This window comes from Chaetodon trifascialis, chromosome 10, assembly GCF_039877785.1.
Source record: "Chaetodon trifascialis isolate fChaTrf1 chromosome 10, fChaTrf1.hap1, whole genome shotgun sequence".
Classification (NCBI taxonomy): domain Eukaryota; kingdom Metazoa; phylum Chordata; class Actinopteri; order Chaetodontiformes; family Chaetodontidae; genus Chaetodon; species Chaetodon trifascialis.
The window spans coordinates 10,212,807-10,234,479 of record NC_092065.1 but is presented as its reverse complement, the minus strand read 5'-3'; the positions used below and the strand labels follow the sequence as shown (position 1 = coordinate 10,234,479).

Here is a 21,673-nt window from a genome sequence, read left to right as displayed (position 1 = left end):
AAGAGAATAAAGATAATATTTTCTCTTTTATTGTTATTCCTATAAAACAGCAAGTTAAGAAATTCTGTATAGAATTTAAGAAATTTAATAAAACATGTTTTATGTTTTGAAACTACCCCAATTTTAGAACCTGGCTAAATATTATTGTATTATTGTGCCATAACTCAACTACAGCAAGCTTTTCTGTTTGCAGGAAAGTATACAACGATAACTACATGTGTTACATGCTGTTACAACACACAGAAACCAAACAATGTCTGCTTTGGTGTGCTTTGTTGGAGAGTCTGGTAGAAAAAACTAAGACTGCCTTATGATAACACCAAAATCATTAATACGGCTGCAACTGACAATTATTTTCATCCATTAATGTACTGATTATTTTCAGTTAATCAACAATAACTAATAGTCATATTACATGTCACATAACCGTGAAAAATGCCTGAAATTTCCCAGAGCAGATGGTGGGGTCTTCAGTTTATCATAATAGATGACAAGCTGTTAATGGTGCATTTATGAGAATTTTGCTTTAAAAAACACCTTGACAGTTAATCTATTATCGAGATTGCTATACTTTCAACCTTTATTTAAATCTAGAGGAATCACTGTGGTCATGCGCCTATTTTCAGTGATGTTTATGTTGAGAGTAAAATTAAAACCAAATATATACAAAAAGAAAACAATTATCAAGAAAACAAACAACAGAACAGTTAGAAGCAGTTATATCTGAGAAGTTGTTACTGGTGCATTTATTATTAATTATAAAATATAATAATTAATAGTAATTTTAACCAGCAAACTTCCCTGTGCAAATAATATTTACTTTGATTAAGAAGTGAAAATCATATTAAACCTCTGCAAAACTCTAAGCTAGTAGTTAGCTAACTAATTATCTTTGTAGCTTGGCTACCATTATTAGCATATGCCAGGTAGGCACTAGGCAGAACTATGAATAAGCTAACTGCCACTGGTGGCTGGCTAACTAGAAAACAAACAACAGTCCTGTTAACAAAATTCCAAGCATGGTCATTTACTATGCACCAAATTACTTTTAGGTCTGTTGTGCCACTATGTTTTTGAAACAGAAACGCTGGAAATATTAACTCACCACAGACAACGTTAACAGATCCATCGGTTAACGCTAGCTAACCCATGATAGCATGTCTGCCACCACCCTTCTGCACCATATACTGCAAAACTCCCTTTTAAATGTAAATTACATTGTTGGAGCAGCTCAAAACACTCAGTCCTACCTAGGGACTACATTTATGGGGATTATTTTCCTGATAAATCAGTTTAATTCCAATAAAAATCAATTTGCCTAAATAGCCGGTCAATTCTCTTCCACACTGCATGGGGCGACATTCATTGCAATTTAACGTTGTTGACCACCAGAAGAAGACTGTGCAGTGTGACGCCGTTTGCGCATGCGCAGTCGCATTCTTTGTACTAAATGGAGGCAGCTTGAAATGTCGTCTGGAGATTAACGTAAACTGTGACGAGTTAAAAACATGATATTGCTTTTGATATTTACCAGCTAGCTAGTCAGTTTGTGGAGAGTGGTCACTATGGGTGAGTTGACATGAAAGAAGTACTGTTTATGAGTATGACGGCTAGTTAGCAACCCGTCGTTAATATTAAAATGTGCATCTCTTAGCTTAATAGTTGTCCGTTAAATTCACTTAGGCAAAGTTTGTATTCAGCATATAGTTATTCCATTCATGCCATTAGCTAATAGAGGTTGTATTGTCTACCTCTTAGGTAATAGCCGAACCTCTTTGTCGGGATAGCAACTTTAATGTCATCAGTAAAACTTGTCATTTTACGAAAAGCTACCTTAATAGAGACAATATCACAAAATCTTTATATCATGACAAATCACCTCATGGTATCGTCATATCACTCAACATTTTCTCCAGACTGTAGAGCTGACAGCGCTGAGGACGTAGAGACGGAGAGATCCTCGTCTCCAACTGGAACACAGTCTCCTGTGATGGATCGTAACCCGTCACCACCTCCAGACACAGCCGATGGAGAGGAGGACGGAGATTTGGACGCCATTGGAGACACCGTTTACAGCAAGCACTGGCTTTTCAGCACCTTGACTCGTCTCATCCATGTAGGCAGGCTGTTAATGCAAATGTCAAAATTTTAAGGTGTAGTTCATGGGTTCAGTGGACTATAGCAACTAAGTGTATCTGAACTTGTTTGGAAAAAGCTGATATAGTTGCCAACACAGGTTTCAAACACAGGTGTGGGGGGGATCATAATTTGTGTTTTGTGTTTGCAGTCAGCCAATTTAGAGACCACAAATCAAGTTAGAGGGAATGAAAAATCTTAGTTTCAGTTGATATTCAATTGATGGGATCATCTTTACTCTATTGCACTTTATCCCTCTATCCTGTTGCTCTCTGCCGGACATTGTCCAACATAAAAAATGTCTTACTGTCTGTTAAATGGTCATTTCTTGCAGATGGTCACAGAGCATTTGGAAGTGGACTCTGAAGGTCAGGTGCAGCTCCCTGATGATGATGAGGAAGATCTGTGTAGAGTTTGGGATATGGCGATGGATAAGGTAGTTCTTTATCTGTGTTATTAGCTTACTGACTCCTAAATCCAGTAATCACAGCCCCCTATTAATTTCTATGTTTAAAGTTCAGGTAGTGGTCAACCTTTTTACAAAATTTACATCAGGAAAATAATAAATAAATAAATAATAAATTCTCATTTTCACGAAGGTCATAAATCTTTGTTGACACTGTTTTAGAGACGTGTTGATTCAACTGTATGATCTTTGTGGAGGGTGTAGTTTGCGGTTCTGCTGATCTGCCTTGTTGACATAAATGGTGTGGACAAAATAATAGAAACAGCTGTCATCTTAACGCAATACAGGTAAACGGCACTACAAACAACATCCTCCATAATGATCATGACATGAATTGTGTAAAGGTTTACACATTTACTAATGAGCAGTTATGACCGTGTGTGCGTAGGACGTGGCTGGTTTTCTGCAGGAATTTAAAGCTACAGACATCCTTCTTGGAGTGATAGCCAAATCTCGTTGTCCACGTCTCACAGTGAGTGAAAACCTTTACCGTTTATGCATTCCGTGTCCAAATATAATCCTGTGTAATGTATTTATTTTTTGGTTCTATGTTTCTGGGTTTTTTGTTTGTTTGTTTTTAGGAAATTTGTGTGGGAATCCTTGGGAACATTGCTTGTTTTCCTGACACTTGCCTAACTCTCAGCCAAAATGAAGACTTGAGGTGGGTAAAAGTCATCATCTGTCTTCTAATTGTCCTTGCATTGAGTCTCTATGTGAGTCAGTGTAATGAATGCAACTCACTGTGTGTCCACAGTGCTGTGCTGTTGCTTCTTCTTGGAGACGCAGATCCTCCAACCCTGCTGGAAACAAGCAGGTGAACATTTGCATTTTCTGTGGACATGTGAGACAGATGGACTGAGAGAGAAGTATTCATCTCTCCTGATAATGTTTGCAGATTGCTGCTGACCTGCATCTCTCAAAAAGATGTCTGTTCCCTGTGGCTTCAGCGAATACGACAGCAGACGTCTGTGCGCTCCAACCTCTGCTTCATCATGTGCAGCTCTACCAACAGTACTGTGCTTTTACTCACATTGTTACTACTGTTTGACATTCAAAAATGCTTCATAGAAGTAATACCCTGTGTATTTTGCAGCTGACCTGCTTGAGAAGGTTGGAGAGCTGGTCGACAAACTGTTTGACCTTGACGAAGAGCTGATGAAGAGTTGGATCACAGCTCAGCCAAGTGAGGAGGAGGATGATGGCGAAAGCCGTCTGGATGTGGCCTCGTGTCTTCTTGAGGCAGCCAAGCAGCTTAGGTGGGAATCTGAAACTGAGATTCTGGATAATGTTTTGAGTTAATAATGTAATGTTTTGCATGATTATATTTACATTTAATAGGAATAGAAAGCATCTTGAGTTTGAGGTTGAAACCTTATCAGTTTAATCAGTTTCCACAGAGTATAGATTATAAAATGCTGTTAATTTGAAGACATAAAAAACATTATCTGATGAATTTTACAGGTACTTAATAAATTGTGTATACTTGCTGCCTTAACTCGATATTGACATTTTATAATTCAAGGCACCACCTGTCTAAGTATTGATGAAGTTTGTTAAGTGATTATTAGAATTATTATATTGCAAATTCTCTCTGGCAGTGTTTTATTTACTGGTGGATAAAAGTACACGCTCTTTGCTCCACCTACACATGAAGAGATTGAGGTTTGTATAGTTAACTCAAAATTTAATAAACATTTACTTTAGTCTTTACGAAATATCCTCACTCAGTCTTTTCTTTCTTTTTTATTCATTTTAGCAGTTATTTACTTGATGTAAGAATACAGCAGAGTTCAAATTAAATGCACAGTGCCAATGATTTAGTTGACCCACAGTGTTCAACAGTTTTAAACTGCCTTCACAGATCAGAGAGTCCAAATGGCTTAGAGGTTTACTTTCACGCTCTCCAACTCCTCACCACCATTGATGAGGGCATTCAGACTTTTGGTAAGAGCAATCAACACAGCATTGAGTTCAGCTGTTGGCACATCATTACAGAAGTCAAAGGTGTTTACTATAGTTGTTGACTCAGTAAAATCTAACACAAGACTAAAGTGACAATGTTTAATTGTGAATTGTAGCTGCCCCTGACGGACCTGGCAAAGCAGTGTGGGACTTCGTCTGTGATGTGGTGTGTGAAGACCTCTGCCAGCCAAATGACCTTCCAGTTGTTCTGCAAGAGCAGAAGAGCATTTTGGTTCAGGCGTTTGCCGTGCTGCAGGCTCTTTACAGATGCCAGGACCAGTGGTGCAGCAGAAATGACACAAGTAAGTTGTTAAGCTTCATTGTTCTTTGGTTTGCACATTTTACCACTGGTTCAGCTGCAGTCACTGAACGACATCAGCCCTGAGATCTGCCTTTGTAATGGACGCAGTGCACTGAATGTTGATTTAGTGTTAGCTGGATGATTTTTGGTATGTGTGGTATTTATGTGTGTAAATACCTTTGTCTTTTGCCACTAGGTCTTCCCCTGATTGGAACCATTTTGCGGGTGCTTCAGTACCAGAGTGAGGGAAAAGATGATGGTACCAGCAAAGAAGACACAGAAGATGAACAGCTGCAGACTCTAGCAGAGATCACAGCTGAGTTTCTGGCTGACATCTGCATTCAGATTCCCAAGGTAATCCCAAAGAAAGACCTTACGAACTTTCTTATTGGATCACATTGTTTCCCAAAATTCTTAAATACAACAGGAGTGTCTGTTCATGCTGTTTTTCGTTCTTCACAGGACACTGTGGCAGATCTGATGAAGAGAGGTTACCTTACAGAGAAGACTTGTCTCACAGCTGCTGGCAGTTTAGTCTCTAACTTTAAGACTTCAGTAAGTGCCCTCCCCAAAATGGTTTAAGTATAATCTGATACGGGGCTCTATTTTCGATTCTGCTGCTGGCGCGGCGGAGGCGCAGCACAGAGTCAGGTCCATTTCACCAATGGGGCATGGCGGCGCAGACTTTGGTATTTTCATGCACTGCGCTGCTGCCGCAACTACACCCCTTTCTCATCTCAGTCCCACCTAGCGGCGCAACTCGGAAGGAGGGAGGGGAGAAGGCATGGAGTGAGTTTGACGCAGCCGATTACACCAGCTCCTCGCCTAACCTTTAAAAACGCTGCTGGCGAGGCGCATGGTGAGTTTCGAGGATGACTGAGCCTGCGCAGGAAAGTGTCCAACGTTCAAACTTCTCCCAGGAGGAGACTAACATCACTCATGTCTAAATATGAGGTCCTTAGATGGTAAATCCTCCTCCTCCTCCTCCTCCTCGCATCTCTGTTTCGCCTTTGTACATTCGGTCAGGTTGAGTGACCATTACGTGTGCCGAACGCGCTTGCAATGTGGTCAGATGAGACACATCAAAATATATAAATTTAGGTCTGACTGTATGTGCTGACTCAGATAGTTGCATTGAATCGTGGTTGCTAATTATTGATCGCAGTGAAATGCCAGACACTGCGGAAACCTGCCTGTGAGGTATTGGTGACATGAGTGCACGACTCCGCGGGTTTACGAAAATCCACTTGCCTGGGGGTGCGCTGCTGGCGCACAGAATTGACCAGGTCTGGGGTGGCAAGCTATCGGCACACTTTTGCGCTGCCAGCGTGGACCAAAATGGAACGAAAATCCAAATCCAATTATGCCGACACCTCCCCCTACTGCGCCGCAATCCCATCCTGGCGCACCTCTGTACGCCTCAGTTTGCCAAAATACCAAGTGCGCTGCACGCCTGCCTGCGTTGCACAAAAATACCACTGCGCAGGGTGTGCACCCTGCGCCTCGCCAGCGGCAGGGACAAAAATAGAGCCCATGTATTATATTCAAGCATGGAGCAACTAGAATGAATACGATCCTATTTTTAATATAAGCATGAGCAGTGAGGAGCTTCACTCCTTTTCCTTGTACATACTGTAATCTCTTACACTTACTGGTATACAATGCAGGAATTGTCAGTTACTGCTGGTGAACACAATATTTGGCCCCTCTGCTCCACCAGAAGAGTTTGCAGGGTTTAGATGTAAAGATGCCAGACTCTGACCATAGTTGCCAGAAAAGACACAGCCCAGTGTACCACCTGCAGCATCACATAGCAGCTCAATAGCAGTGAACATAACTGCCTCTGGGAAAATGATCAATGAGGCATCTTGCAAATATTTTATCAAGTAATGTGCTTGCGTATATGAACAAACAGCTTTGCTGATAGTTGGATTACAGGCTCGCTAATAGGCATAGTAGAAGAAGGTAATTATGGGCAATGATGATAACACAATTACAAATGCCTCGTAATCTCTCCAGTTACAGACGGCAGTCAACAAACCAACAGCAACATTAGCTTATTGTTTTTATGTCCAGACCGGAGAGTTTAGCAGAGCGTCCTGAGCTTCAGACACAACTTGACAACACAAATTACAGTGTCAGCCTGGGGCCTACACATCCACTGTCCAAAGGAAGCCACCCAGAAAAGCCCCAGCCACAACAAAATAGGAATAAATAATAAAATACAGGCAGAGGGCAGGGTGATGATTGAGAGTGATGACTTTGGTATGAGTCTAATCATGGTTTTTCAGAAAATCCTACATGGTATATCTTTAATAAGCCCCGCACACAGATGATTCACAGACCCTGAGGTTGTCATAAAAGGCCTAGATTCCATATAGACCCTCGTATTAAAAGTGTGTGTTGAGGACAACCAGTTAAACCTACAAAAGAAAGAATCTTTCTGAGTGCAAAGTGTTGAGTAAATGACTGACGGACAAGTTGCACAAACAATAACGGGATTTACATTCTGCGTTTTACGTTTTACTTTTAATCTTATTACTGTTGAATGATTAGTTGAAGAAAGTGACAGCAAACAACATGGCTACAATTAATATAAGGCCTTTGTTCGGGATTAATATCAAATGTTGGTCACAGCTTCTTATATTTTGGAGCTTGTCTGAGTTTCAGATATTTGTAAAATTGAATACCTTTTGGTTTTTGAGACATAATAAGCGGCTTTAAAATGTCAAGTTTCTCAAAATGTTATACTGTTGAATGATTAGTTGAAGAAAGTGACAGCAAACAACATGGCTACAATTAATATAAGGCCTTTGTTCGGGATTAATATCAAATGTTGGTCACAGCTTCTTATATTTTGGAGCTTGTCTGAGTTTCAGATATTTGTAAAATTGAATACCTTTTGGTTTTTGAGACATAATAAGCGGCTTTAAAATGTCAAGTTTCTCAAAATGTTATAGACACATTGACAAACGGATTTATTGATACAAGGTCGTTACACCTTGAATTTCCTCTGGGGTTCTTGTCTACATATTTGTTCATGAGTAGTCACACGAGGTGTGTGCAAACAGTGATGCCATTGTTTCGCTAAAGTCTTTAGGATTTATTTTAGAGCTTGTGTCAGGTTAAGACGTGTGATGGACTGCTGCTGTGCACCACCAGCTCCTGTGGAAAATAAACATTGTGTTTCCACCCCACCCTCCTTCCTCTTGCAGTTTCAGCACCTGCAGTCCATGTTGTCAGAGACTGATCCCCAATTGGCAGACATGGTGAGGAGACAGTTTCCTGACTGAGGCGCCCAGCAGATCAGTGTTCAGCACTCATCCAGACACTCACCGCTGCTTTTTATAGTGGCCTCTATTTCCCCTCCAAAGATCCTGCTTCAAGTCATTCTATTTAAATTTCCACAGGAAAGACTTAACTAGGATGTCTCACCAGCACGAGTGGCTTTTATGAGCCACGTGTAAAATTCAGTTGTGTTTCTGTTTAATGTTTTTTTTTATTATTATTATTGTTCAGTGAATGCTGTTTTTGTATTAAATAAATGACAGACTTTTATTAAAAAGATCTTTCTTCTCAGAATTTATGCTTAGAGGCTTTTATTGAATTATCATTGTCTTGTCATAGAAAAAATCACTACTGACAAAAAGCATGTATGACATTTATTTCTAATTGTTATATAGTTTTCATTGTTTTTTTTGTTTGTTTCTTATTTAAATGAATGAAAATAGGGACAGGCAGATGTGACAGATTCAGTCCACAATGAATGAAGAAAAGAAAAAATGCCATGGGAAATTTTGGGCTGAATTTTAAACAGACAAAACTCCGTTGATTTTTACATTGACAATTCCCAGGTGGAATTCCCATCTTCCGAACTACCTTTTAATCTACTGAGTGTAGGATTTGATCTCCTGTCTTTCACATTGGGAGCTGTTTTTGAATGAAATACTTCTGGAGGCTGTAATCTGAGCAACCATGATAACTAAAAATGCATATTTTGACATATTTGGTGTTTGAGATCTGACCCCTAATAAACACAACAGGAGCTGAAGCAAAGCAGTGAGCCAGGACCTCGTCCTTTTTTCACTGCAGTGTGATAATATCTAAGTATTGTGTAAAATTTCCTTCAATTTTTTTTTTTTTTAAATCTCGTCACAATCAGCCTGTTATGTTCTTTTTCAGAGCATTTTGCATGAAAGCTGCAAGTTGACATCAAGAGATCATATTCAATTTTTACTTTTATTTAAAAATATGAGGGAAAGTCTGTAGATATCGTGTAGAAAATGAGGATTTTACTGTAGTATTTTACATTTTGCTATTGTAAATATATACTATGTCATTATATTTTTGATAATTACAAGTTTTGTCCTCATCAGTTTCCACATGTCGGCACGTGTCAGACAGAAAACCTCTCTGTAAACACATCAGTCTTCACTGCAGCACACCACAGAGCCATTTATAACCAGAAATCAGCAAAGCTGTTTGTACATTAATGCTTGAAGCATTAAATGTGTCCATCTAAATATGTATTAATATTTGTTCCTGTTTTTTATATGATAAAAAAAAAGAATATTGACATTAGATGAAGCTGCATTGAGTGTGAACTGGGTGACCTTTCCAAGCATATGAGTAATGGTACTAACGCTGATGACAGCATCAAGTGTTTACCAGAGGGTGACAGTCACTCGGTAACAACAATAAAATTAGATGAAAGGCTTGAGCCTGGCAACAATGTGCTCATTTGGTTTCCAAATGCACCATTTCGCCCACTCATGGAGAAGAGCAGGACAACCTGCGCATTTCCAGCAAGCTTACGAAGGCTCTGTGAATATAGCAGCTTTTTAATTAAAGCTTGGATTGATATGTAGAACACTCTTTCTAATGGAAATCCCGAGATGGTTAGAGCATAGGCAAGACAGAGATCACCCCATGGGGGAAAAAACCTGTCTTTTTAATTCTGCTGTCCATGAGCTTTACTATGATGCACATAGTTGGCCGGTGCCTTGATCTGCAAGTCATGTCCTCTTTGTGTTGTAAATGTCTCGAATGATGTACATGCAATCAAGTTTGGCCTTTCAAGATTGCTTGTGGCCAGTGACTTGCAGTTTGCTGGGTGCTCCGTCTTCAGGCGTCACTCCCAGGCGTGTCACGTCACAGAGATCAAGGTGAAGCCCAGATGTTTCCTGCTGCCCTGCCAAACTTCATTGTCAGTCTGTCAGTCTTCACAGCAGCTTGATATGATCTGACTCCATGCACACCGCGCAGCAGGCCGCTCCTCGCGTGGCCGGTGCTTCACACACATCAGTGACGCTGAGGCATGTCAGGCCCGTCTGACACTGATGCTGGATGTCAGTTGTTTCTTTTTCTGTTTACCTCTTCCCACACAACTCGCTGTTCTTTTTAAATGACCTGACATTTTGCCTTACAGTGAAATGTTTTCTATTTTTGTCACGCATCTGTGTGAAAAATTCACATCCGTCCATACGTAACCTGGAAAGAATATAACTGATTTTCAGAAGATAGACTCATGAAGCTGATACCTGTTTTCATCAAGGGATCAAATCAAGATATTTAGGGGGTAATGCACAGCTCTTCTGCAGAAACAGGGCTTAACTGGGATTAAAGGGTATCTTGTGTGGATATGCCAGGAGAAGAAAATGTATGATTTCGTCTGAGCTCTCTTGAGTGTGTGCTGTAGTACATGTTGCTGGGTGAGCAGGGGGGATAATGAAGGGATGAAGAATGCATGTGCAGCGTCACGTTCCCTCTCCTTTGATTCCAAGGCCCGGCCTATTCACAACCACCTGTTCAAGGCATGTTAATAAAGCCACATGATGCTATTGGGTGCAATCAAAGCCCCCTTCAGCTCATTTCCTGAGTTCCCTGGCTTTCTATCTCTTGTCAACAGAATCACAATGAAACTTTCCCCTCCGTGAACCCTAAATATCAAAGACACTGACGTTTCCTGCTTGCAAAAAGTGATGCGGTGACGCTGATTTGTGTGTTTGCCTTAACTGCTGGCTTCAACCACCTTATCTGTGAGGATATTGTAATGATAAACTCAACAGCCAGTATGCCGCGTCATCTCCAACACAATCTCATTCATGCACAGGTGGAGAGGTTGTATATCACCAAGAATCACCTTCTGAGGCATGCTATTATATGCAATTATAGTGAATAAAAATTGTGCTGTTGTGTAATAATATTATTTTTTAATTGTGTTTCTAATTGCCTGTAAGGAGAGATCGTGGTGTAATGACCAAAATGTACTTGATTAATAAGCCTGTTCCATAATATCTAAACACACTCTTAAATATTAACCAGTAATTTATGACCAAAACATTCAGCAATCTTCTCAGATTAAATGCAGAATACTTTCAGTGGCTTTTTTTTTTTTTAATCTCTATCCTTTTTTTTTTTTTAATCTATCACATTTCTATTTTGAATGTGGCAGGTGTTTGGGTGCAGCGCTGTCCCGTCCTTGCTCCCGCTGACGCCTGTCACCAAGTGGCATATGCTGTTGTTTGTTTAACAATGAAAGAATTGGAGCTAATTAAAGGGACGTGGTCTTGCCACAGGAAGTGTACGTAAGCAGACCATTCACTATTCTGATTAGTTAGTTGTTCAAACAAGGCTCAGGATCAGGTGAAAGACTGGAATTCTATTGATGAAGTGCGTTTAGAAGACCTTGTATTCTGTGGAAATTCAAATAACAGCAGTGGAAAGGGAGACTGAACGTGCCACTCGAATAGAAATGAAAAATGTTAAAAAAGAGATCCTACAATGCTGATGTTTCTCTGTTATTAGTTTTCTAACTATCACCAATAAGCTTTTATTACCAGAACAGTCACAAACCAATGTAGCTGGAAAGATGGCGTCAAAATAAGTATCACATTTAAATTTCTGCATTCATGTGTGAGCATGCTAACCAGGACACCTGCATAGGTTCGATGCTAAATCAAGTCAAAGTTTGTATGTTTATAGTTTCATGTTATATTACTTCAGCTTTAGCTGATTGAAATGTTTCGGATGTGAAAAGGCATATTTGCAAAATCAATTTTATGTTTTTAATCTAACTAGAGAAGGTATTCCAAATAAAAAGCTTTTCATCTGGTAGTTTTTAGTTTCTTAATTCTTTATTCTCATCTGTATCTGTATATTCTCGACCACCTTGGTGTGTTCGCTGTACTATAGACTGTATAAATGGAAGTGGACATAGTTTCCCAGAAAAATGATGCCAAAGTGCCTTAAACCTGCATTCTTCCTCATGGTCAGTAGGGGGCAACTCCACTGGTTGCAAAAGCAAGTCAGATTGTATGTAAGTTTACGAGAAAACAACCCTGCTTCTCACTTTATATAATACCTCAGTACACAGTTTCCTATGGAGACTTTGATCCTGTTCACTGGTTTCAAGTCTTCTTCAATACAGCATGATGTTCTTTTCATAAATTATGGCCCAATTTAGAGTAAAATAGACAACAAATACTTTGGTCAGGGTGTGTAATGGTTAATGTGTTAAATAAAAGTTAAGATATTTGAACAAGTACACGATTACAGTGGCAAGCATGACTGTAACTCTTTACTTTAGCCCTGCACGTTTGATACAGTCATTTTTTAACAAAGCACTTACTATCACAAACAATGTGACCTCTGACCTCCCTGTAGAGAATGCAATACAAATAGCAGCTATTATTGTGGTATTTTAGCATTATTTATCTCGCAAATGCCGAGTGAGATGCAGTACAGTTTTAATTTCTAATACCGTCTAATGCTCATGTTGGACAGTTTCTTAGTGCCATGGGTGAGATTAGCAGAGAGATGTCGTGCAGCTTGATGCTCAGACACTGTGAGTAAATCCCTCTGATTGAAGTGAACAGAACTGGGACAGACTGGCCATAGTGCAGCTCTCAGGCACTCAGACATGTCTGTAACACAGCATCTACCCTTCACAAATCTCCAGAGAGTGATCATTTGAAGCATTTAAAGCACAAAATTCCCATAAATACATTTTGCACAATTTGATGAATATAACACGGAGGAAGATTTCTCTTACAGTTTAGGTGGACTGCTGGTGAGAACAGCTCATGTCTTCCAGATGGAAAATGATCATCAATGACAGAGACCACTATCAACATAAGGTAAGAGGGTCATCAGGAGTGAACACCACAATGAGCCATCTTATTCATGCTGCACTCGTTGGCCCAAAGCATCTCAAAGCCCCTCGGTCAATTACCCTCTGAATGGCAGAGCAGACATGGCACGTGCCAGGTCACATTACCGATTAGATCCAGTGCAAAATGTTTGAACATACTTTCAATAAAAGGATATTAGTATTTGTCGAGAGAACATAGGAAAATGTGTGATTTGTAAGCTGGATCCAGCTTGAAATCTGACATTAAATGACTCGGACATTGAATAAAGCAGATCTGATGCAGGAGCTGTCAAGACACAAGGAGATCAAAGACATGACCAGAGCATCTGCAGCATAAAAGTGTGGCCTGTGAAAATGTATTTATAAGTAGATTTGGACGTGCTTGATCCTGAAGGCCACCTCAGTGCTGAATGAACAGGACAGTTCATCACTGAATCACCACATGCTGCCTTTTCTCTCCTCTTGATAAATAAGCAAACCACAATGACTGTTGTAGGAATAGCAAATTAAATCTTTTTCCTTGTATTCGTTAATAACATGTCTATAAGGTCCACAATGCTTGCCACTGCTCTTTATGTTGCTCTAGGAAGCAGCAGCCTAATTGGCTGCTTGTGACGTTCACTTAACTATTCTGGTGTGAATGGATGGCTGGCTACAGAAGGGAAGGTTTGTCTGAAAAGGGATCTCATTTCTTTCCCTGTCAGTCTTTTTTACTCCATGCAGATGGAGGACAGTAAAGAATAACCAATTTACATTTTACGTTCAAAGCAGATTTATTTTAGCCAGAGTCCAGAAGTTTCAACTTGTGCTTGTGATGATTATACTGCTGCTGTAGATTTTTCCTCAGTAATATAACTCAAATCTGTTAATATAAAATGGCTTTAATTACCAAAAAGTTCACATCAATCATTATGTTTGTTGTAGCATTTTAAGCCTTTTTTATGTAGCGTACTAATACTATTTATATACTAGGTTGTTGCCTCTCTTCAGTTTCTGTTTTGTATTGTTTCATTGATTTTATGCTTATTTTTACTTGTTGAACAGCTCTTATAATTTGTGCTATAGAAATACAGTTTTATTATTACTGGGGCTGCAATTAAGAGTTCTTTTCATTCTTGCTTAATCCATCAATCTCCCAACTTTTTATTTGTTAAATCAACAGGTTAATCACTTAAAATGTGGAAAACAAAGAGTAAAAATGAACATCTCAACTTGTCTTGACATCTTGAAACTGCTTCATTTGTCTGATCAACAGTTCAAAACCCAATGATATTTAATTTACAATTATAAAGCTCACAAAAAGTGGAAAGTCCTCACATTTGAGAAGCTAAAACCAGAGAATGGTTGTAATTCTTGCTTGACTTTAAATGATTATTGACAATCAAAACTGTTGCCAGTTAATTTGATTTCTATCAGTTAATTGTTTCAACCTTAATTATTACTCTAATGCCAACAGAAACAGTCTGACTACTGAATATTTTTTAAGATTGCTATGTGATGATACATCATTTGTTTACAGTGGTTATTATTATTAAATGTAACTAATGCTGCTGCTAACTCTAGGAGGTAAATTGAGATATATAATGTTTCAGCTGACCTTTCAACTGTACAAAACATCCATTGTTCATGTGTTGTGTTTTGTGTATATTGTGTTTACACACCGATGCAGAACTGCTTGCCTTCTATAGGTGGAGATGATAAGTAGCTCAAGCAACAGCCAGGTAAACATATTCACTCATTCAACATTCAACAGGGGGGGCCTGTTGCTGCAGACATTATGAGCAATGCACACTGGAACATGTAGTTACTGTTGTACAGGAGAAGACTGATTGTCTGTTAATATGAACGGTGCCAGACATGTTTGAACAGACCACAATAACCACCAGAACAGACTGGGTGGCTACATAATAAGTGGCAAAGAGAGAGCAGATCTGGATTCAGTTTCTGAGAAGAGGAAGTTCCCTTCACTGCCTCCTTGTTGTGTAAAGCATCTGTCCATGTCACGAGTGACACAGGCCAGGACCACCTGAGACGAACAGCATGTGCATCAGCCACATGTAGCACGGCATTAGAGCTGTGCGGAGCTATGAGTACTTGCTGCCAGACAAAGACATCTCACCTGTCCTTCATGGGAGGCGACTAAAGCTTAGAGAACAGTGGTGTTATCTGTCTAAAGTAATGAGGTCTCGTACCTCCAGTGCTCCTTCATCTTGGTTTGGCTCACATAGGTGCCTGAAGCCTTTTCCACTGATTGCATTGATCTTATTAAAAGGCTCATGGTGTTAAAGACAGGAAAACATGCAGATTATTTATGTTATGTGCACGAGAACGCAGAGGGGCTTAAAGTGCAGAGGGGTGGATTTTGAAAGGGGGCATGTTCGGATCACTGTATAATGCAGGCAGGTGGGCTATGCTTGAATCCTCTTAAACCTTGACCTCCTCTTAGTCTCAAGGTGTCAACAAACAAGACGAAAACTGCTTGTGCCAACAAGAGGAGGCCTAAGTAAATTATCAGGCCTGCATCCAAACTAAATGTGTTCAGTCTTAATATGATGCCACATTTTCTGCATTTGGTGTTAACTGCTAAATGCTTTCTGATGAGTCTAAATAACAAAATATTACAATAATTCCCATTTAATATCTTTCTTATAACTGCTGCACTTCTAAATATCAAATTGATATCAGTTTAATGGGGCTTTTTTTATTGTCTCTGTGAAATCAGACTTTGTGATTGATCTCATTGAAGCTATTTCAGGCTTTTAGGTGAAATAAAAGATACCATTTTCCCTTGTGACGTGGGCGGTGCTGCTCTTTTTCCATTTGCCGCTGTGGGTGAGATTAGTGCCCCCTCCTATTTCTCTCTGTGGTTAAAAGGCAAAGCGCGCTTCATCTCGGGGCAGACAGCCCACAAAGCGGAGGTTATTCAGATAACCCACCTGGGAGAAATACATAAAAAGGAAGAAAAAAAAATTTAAGGAAAAAAACGAGCAGCACTTGAACATGTACTCAAACAAAAACGAGGGACCACGTAGAGGAAGATCTTTTGACTCCATGAACATCGGCTTTGAAGAAAAACTGCTGAACAATGAGGTAAGATCATCTTAAAGTAAAATAAAAACGAAAAGGGACACTTAGAAACAGCTGTCTGTCTGCAGCACTGACGTTTTGTCCTGTTTTAAAGAGTTTTGCTCTGTAATACGAGCGTCGGCGAGGCGATGAAACTAAGAAGGTGGAGAGGTTTTCTCGTGTGTGATAGTTTAAGAGAACTTTTTTGACAGTGGTTGGGAGATCGGTCGGGGTCATCTTAATGAATAAGCCTTCACTTTGGCGTCAGCGCAGATTAATTTAAGCCGTTTTGTTATAGTGTAATTTACGTCAAGGGGTTAAGAGGTTTAAATTGGGATATCTGTGAATTTCATGCCATAAAACAGTCATTGCTCAATCTGCACACGTTTCATTGATAAAAGACAGATAAAACACGAACCCTTCTACCTGCAGTGCCCGTGACGCGTTGGGTTGCGCTGCGTGCGAAAGGACAGACAGGTCACATGGAAAAATTCATTTTCTAAAGCTGTTTTGAATGCACAATTCTATTTCAGCAAGAATCTACTCAATATCTTTGAGCAATATACCTGCGTCATATGCGCGCCTTTGCTCTTCAAGGTTGCAAAATTCTAAACACAAAAGCGGACAAACAACCAAAATACACCAAATAATCGTGTTATGAACAAGTCAGAATGTTCTCTAAATTGTGACTTTTGAACAGCTCAATGCAGAGTTCTTAATGTACCTTAATTCCTGACAAACAGTGATGCCACTAACATGTACCCAAAGGTGACTAATGTGAAACAACATTCTGTCTAATACCGGCGAAAAATAAGACATTTGGTCAGCCGTAATCAGGCCTGTTTGTAAATTTAAATCCAGAATAATCACGTGGGCTTTATAATGTGTGAAAATAAGTATAAAGCTGTATGTTATACTTCCATAAAGCTGTCATTAAGAAAGGGAAAACGTATTCGATGAGGAACATGCGTGCGTAAAGTCAGCCTGCGCGCTGCAGTGATTAAACGCTGCCTAATGTCTGGTTAAGATCTCAACATGCAGGGAGCTAATAATAGGCTTCCCCGCTGTCTAGATGAGATTGCAGTAAGGCGATTCTTTGAGACAGAGACAAGTTCATCTTCGTTAAACCGAGGCGCAAAGAGTTGAACCCGGCGCGTTGATCCAGTCTCCACACACTAATGCTGTCAGGGATACTACCGACAAGGGTCCACCGAAAACTGGCCTGCCGCGCTGTCTACACAATGCTCGAAGGGAGAAATATGGTAGGCAGTTAATCATCTGAATTTAAGTGATTCTTGTGACCGCCCCGCTCCTTTCCACAAATCACTTTTTATCCATTCGATTGTGTTGCGAAATTATTGCCTATATGTCGTTGCGCATGGCAGGAGCCAAAACACGGCATCTAAATCTGATGTATGCTACAACTAATGTGGAGAGAAAGCGTTGCAGTCAATCAAAACAGATTAGTTGTTCTGTACTGGTGGCATGTTAGAGTCCTACTTCGAAAATCTGATGCAGGATTACATGCATTTTCCCCTGGCGTGTGCAGCGCGAACAGCCATGCGTCAACGTGAGAGCGCTGTCCAAGGTGCTGAAATGGACAAGACAGGTCCTGCGTAATCTCAGCCCTGTGACTGCATGCATCCAGTGCATCTATTACTTGTTTTATCCGTATGGGTGTAAAGACACAACCCGTGTTTCTCTCAGGGTGACAGAAATATTTATGCAGGAAAAGCAATTTTCCTGTGAGTCTCAATATTTAGCGCTTGTTGTGAGTCTTGCATGCTCATTAGAGAAGGTTTTCATAGGATTTCATATTCAATGATAATTGTTATAAACCAAATAAGGCATTCATTATTATGCAATTTTTTTAACAGTGCATGTTGAAGGGACACTGAAACTATGAAGCACAAAACTGAGAGGTGCTGTTAATTTTGATGTGAAGTCTGTAAAATGAGTTTATTTAGCTGTTTGGAATCAGTTATAATTCAACAATGGTGTACTTTCCATACACGTACCAGTGGAAAAAATAAATAAATAAAAAATCATATGTGCATTACAAAAAGGTTGAAATTTTCTCAGCTGATCATCAGACCTTTTGGTTGTTGAATGGTGATGAAATCTAACTATTTCATTACTGTTTTTAGATAAACAAATCAACCTTCACAAAAATTGAAGAAAACACTGAAAAGAAGAATACATCAGAGAAAGGGAGAGCAACAATTATCTTTTCCCTCAAGAATGAAGTTGGAGGACTGGTAAAGGCACTCAGACTCTTTCAAGTATGGACAAAGTTATTGTACTCATAGTTCCTTATCTATGAATGTATTTAATTGGAACACACTGTCTACATTATAGAACAACATTTTTACATCATAAATCAATTCATTTATCATGCTGATCATAGAGCAAATGTAAGCAACTATAACACGATTCCTAATATTTCTTGCAGGAAAACCATGTCAACCTTGTCCACATAGAGTCCAGAAAATCCAAACGACGCAACTCTGAGTTTGAAATTTTTGTGGACTGCGACAGCAACCACGAACAACTGAACGAAATCATCCAGCTGCTTCGAAAGCATGTGAACGTGGTGGACATGGAGCCTCCAGATAACTCCTGTCTACACGAGGAAGGTAAAGGAAATCCAGCAGATACTGTATTAGAAATGTTTCATAGGAGACAGTATGAACAGTAAACAACCTTTTTTTTTCTTTTCTCAGACATGTATAATGTACCTTGGTTCCCGAAGAAGATTTCAGACTTGGACAAGTGTGCTAATCGTGTCCTGATGTATGGCTCTGAGCTGGATGCGGATCATCCGGTATGTCGGCCAAAAATCCCTGTACTGGTTGATTTAAGCATTTCAAACTCCATATGTTTGCATTATTCTCATATCCTTCTATGGTCCTCTTCATCAGGGTTTCAAGGACAATGTCTACAGGAAAAGACGAAAGTACTTTGCTGACCTTGCCATGGCCTACAAACAGTGAGTTTTGTTGCATGTTTTAATGGTTATTTTGGAAATCTGTGAGGTTTTTATGGGATACTTAGAGAATTATTCTCTCTTGCTGCAGTGGGGATCCAATCCCTCGTGTTGAGTTCACAGAGGAGGAAGTGAAGACTTGGGGAGTTGTGTACAGGGAGCTCAACAAGTTGTACCCGACCCATGCCTGCCGGGAGTACTTGAAGAACCTGCCACTGCTGTCCAAATACTGTGAATTTCGGGAGGACAACATCCCTCAGCTGGAAGATGTCTCACGTTTCCTCAGGGGTAGGATTTTAGTGCTTCTTTTGCTTCAAATACAAAATTTAAAAAAAAAAAAAAAAAAAAAAAAAAATCAGCTTAGTAAAGATCTGGGTTTCACACGTCTTGTCTTCTCAGAACGCACTGGATTTACCATCAGGCCTGTGGCTGGTTACCTGTCCCCTCGTGACTTCCTTGCTGGTTTGGCCTTCCGTGTTTTCCATTGTACCCAGTATGTGCGGCACAGCTCCGACCCCTTATACACCCCAGAGCCGTGAGTAATATACAGAACTACACTTAGAAAAGGGATGTTAATGTTCATACACACCTTCTGGTCCTAATATTCTGTTATCTATTATCAAGGGACACATGCCATGAGCTGCTGGGCCACGTCCCGCTGCTGGCAGAGCCCAGCTTCGCCCAGTTTTCTCAGGAGATTGGTCTTGCTTCACTTGGAGCCTCAGATGACTCAGTTCAGAAACTGGCCACAGTGAGTGACACTGATACAAGCATATTTCATGAAATCAAACTCAACAAAGATATTCTCAAATTCAAAATCTAGAATAATTGTCATAATTGCTTCTGTTTCTGTTACAGTGCTATTTCTTTACGGTGGAGTTTGGCCTATGCAAACAAGAAGGGCAGCTGCGAGCATATGGGGCAGGACTGCTGTCGTCCATCAGTGAGCTTAAGGTGAAAACATTTTGACTCAGCATTACCTATACACCCTCCTTCTAACCAGCCTAACCCATTAAAATAATTATACTAAGCAAATGGAAAAGACATTATAAGTTTGGCTATAGTCAAACATTGGCTGCACAGACTGATTTTCCAAATGTTTACAGGCAATGGTTGCAACTATTTTTCTCTCTTACAGCATGCGCTCTCTGGCAATGCAAGGATAATGCCTTTTGACCCCAAAGTAACATCCAAACAGGAATGCATCATCACAACATTTCAGGATGTTTACTTCGTGTCAGACAGCTTTGAGGAAGCCAAAGTGAAGATGAGGTGAGTTGGTTACAGCAGTCTAACATAACATATTCTTAACGACAGATCTTGCATAGCTAGATGAAACTGCACTGTTGTTTAATATATAAAGTAAATATCTGCTTATGTTCATTTCAGGGAGTTTGCCAAGACCATCAAGCGTCCCTTCACAGTACGATACAACCCTTACACCCAGAGTGTGGATGTGCTAAAAGACACTCCCAGCATCAACAGCGTGGTGGAGGAGCTTCGACACGAGCTCGACATCGTTGGTGACGCCCTCAGCCGGCTGAACAAGCAGCTGGGTGTCTGACTGCCCACATTGCAGTTGAAGTTATCCACCTACGGTCCATCAATGCTTGCTGTGTCACCCCCAAGCACCGTTGTAGAGATACTGCTTGTGTATCGCCCTTCGTCAGTCCAATGAATGTGCACTGCTTTCGGCAAAATGCTCTGTTGTCCCTGCAGCATCATATATGGGTTAAACTATTAACATTGGTGCATTAGGTATGTTTAGTCACTGATATCAGTAAATTGCACAAACCCAAAGAACTGCTTAGCATGATACTGTTTTGCTTCTGTATTGCAAACAATCAATGCGCTTTCATGGTACTTTAGTACCCTTTTAAAACATCCCCAGCTGTTACAAACACAGATGTGGTTTTTTCATCCTGTTGTTAACTCTGCTGTTGTATATTATCATGTGAAATTTTTTTGTATTTCATTTCAGTCTTCTTCTTCATATTTAATCTTCCTCACTTCAGTGATATGTATAAAATGTACCTTGTTTGTATTCTTATGGTGTATGTATTATGTTCCTTTGTGTGTGCTGTTGAGGGAAATTATGAAAGTGAAAACTGGTGTTATGAGAATGTTTTCGAAACTGATAATGACAGATTTGGCCCATGTACCCTGAACTATTTTATTTTACAGTGATGATTTTGAATACCTCCTCTTGAAGTGAATACAACTGTAGTGCTCCTTAAATCAAAACATTATTTTTCTACTGTAAAGAAATCTAGACATTATGAGTAGGCTATGTCTGAAACTACTGAAAAAAATTAATAAAATGTTCATTGTGTCAAATGGTTTGTTACCTGATTACCTTTGCACGTCTTCTTGGTGGTGGCTTGGTTATGGATACTGAATGTGGAGGAAGATGCTGACGACGATCATGACGACGATGACAAAAAAGACCCTGAAAGTGGTGACAAAAATCACATCATCCCCTCAATTAAAAAATCAATTATGAAATGGATTATGGATGAACTGACATGAACATGTCTCTCTGCAAGATAGAAACCAGACTGTCAGTGACATTTTTGGAGGTGGTTTCTTGAACACTGTAAATGA

General features: G+C 39.8%; 2 protein-coding genes across 5 annotated transcripts; both read left to right on the top strand.

The window, feature by feature from the left end:
• Nucleotides 1-1,401: 1,401 nt before the first annotated feature.
• saal1 (serum amyloid A-like 1) lies at nucleotides 1,402-8,441 on the top strand. Its single transcript, XM_070972821.1, has 13 exons — nucleotides 1,402-1,569; nucleotides 1,917-2,116; nucleotides 2,471-2,572; nucleotides 2,991-3,074; nucleotides 3,184-3,263; nucleotides 3,357-3,416; nucleotides 3,498-3,613; nucleotides 3,696-3,858; nucleotides 4,464-4,546; nucleotides 4,681-4,866; nucleotides 5,062-5,219; nucleotides 5,328-5,420; nucleotides 8,081-8,441. Exons 1-13 carry the CDS (start codon nucleotides 1,566-1,568, stop codon nucleotides 8,156-8,158), a joined length of 1,407 nt encoding a protein of 468 aa, XP_070828922.1. The 5' UTR covers nucleotides 1,402-1,565; the 3' UTR covers nucleotides 8,159-8,441.
• Nucleotides 8,442-15,914: 7,473 nt separating this feature from the next.
• Nucleotides 15,915-21,406, top strand: tph1a (tryptophan hydroxylase 1 (tryptophan 5-monooxygenase) a). 4 transcript variants are annotated; one of them, XM_070972484.1, is made up of 11 exons: nucleotides 15,915-16,107; nucleotides 18,231-18,341; nucleotides 18,536-18,719; nucleotides 18,807-18,907; nucleotides 19,005-19,072; nucleotides 19,161-19,357; nucleotides 19,469-19,604; nucleotides 19,694-19,820; nucleotides 19,928-20,023; nucleotides 20,208-20,341; nucleotides 20,459-21,406. In XM_070972484.1, the coding sequence occupies exons 1-11, from the start codon at nucleotides 16,018-16,020 to the stop codon at nucleotides 20,631-20,633; spliced, it is 1,419 nt and encodes a 472-aa protein (XP_070828585.1). In that variant the 5' UTR covers nucleotides 15,915-16,017; the 3' UTR covers nucleotides 20,634-21,406. The 4 variants fall into 4 exon arrangements, with proteins under 4 accessions (XP_070828585.1, XP_070828583.1, XP_070828586.1 ...); XM_070972482.1 differs by having other exon boundaries at nucleotides 18,231-18,365; XM_070972483.1 differs by lacking the exon at nucleotides 15,915-16,107 and adding an exon at nucleotides 17,218-17,345 and having other exon boundaries at nucleotides 18,231-18,365.
• The last annotated feature ends 267 nt before the right edge of the window (nucleotides 21,407-21,673 follow it).

Excerpts from the sequence above, each read along its gene's own strand:
- saal1 (XM_070972821.1), top strand. Across the intron at positions 2,117-2,470 it reads CCTTGACTCGTCTCATCCAT|ATGGTCACAGAGCATTTGGA; the intron begins GTAGGCAGGCTG and ends CATTTCTTGCAG. Across the intron at positions 5,220-5,327 it reads TCTGCATTCAGATTCCCAAG|GACACTGTGGCAGATCTGAT; the intron begins GTAATCCCAAAG and ends CGTTCTTCACAG.
- tph1a (XM_070972482.1), top strand. The coding sequence starts at position 16,018 with ATGTACTCAAACAAAAACGAGGGACCACGTAGAGGAAGATCTTTTGAC. Across the intron at positions 18,908-19,004 it reads AGCTGGATGCGGATCATCCG|GGTTTCAAGGACAATGTCTA; the intron begins GTATGTCGGCCA and ends CCTCTTCATCAG. Across the intron at positions 19,605-19,693 it reads CCCTTATACACCCCAGAGCC|GGACACATGCCATGAGCTGC; the intron begins GTGAGTAATATA and ends TCTATTATCAAG.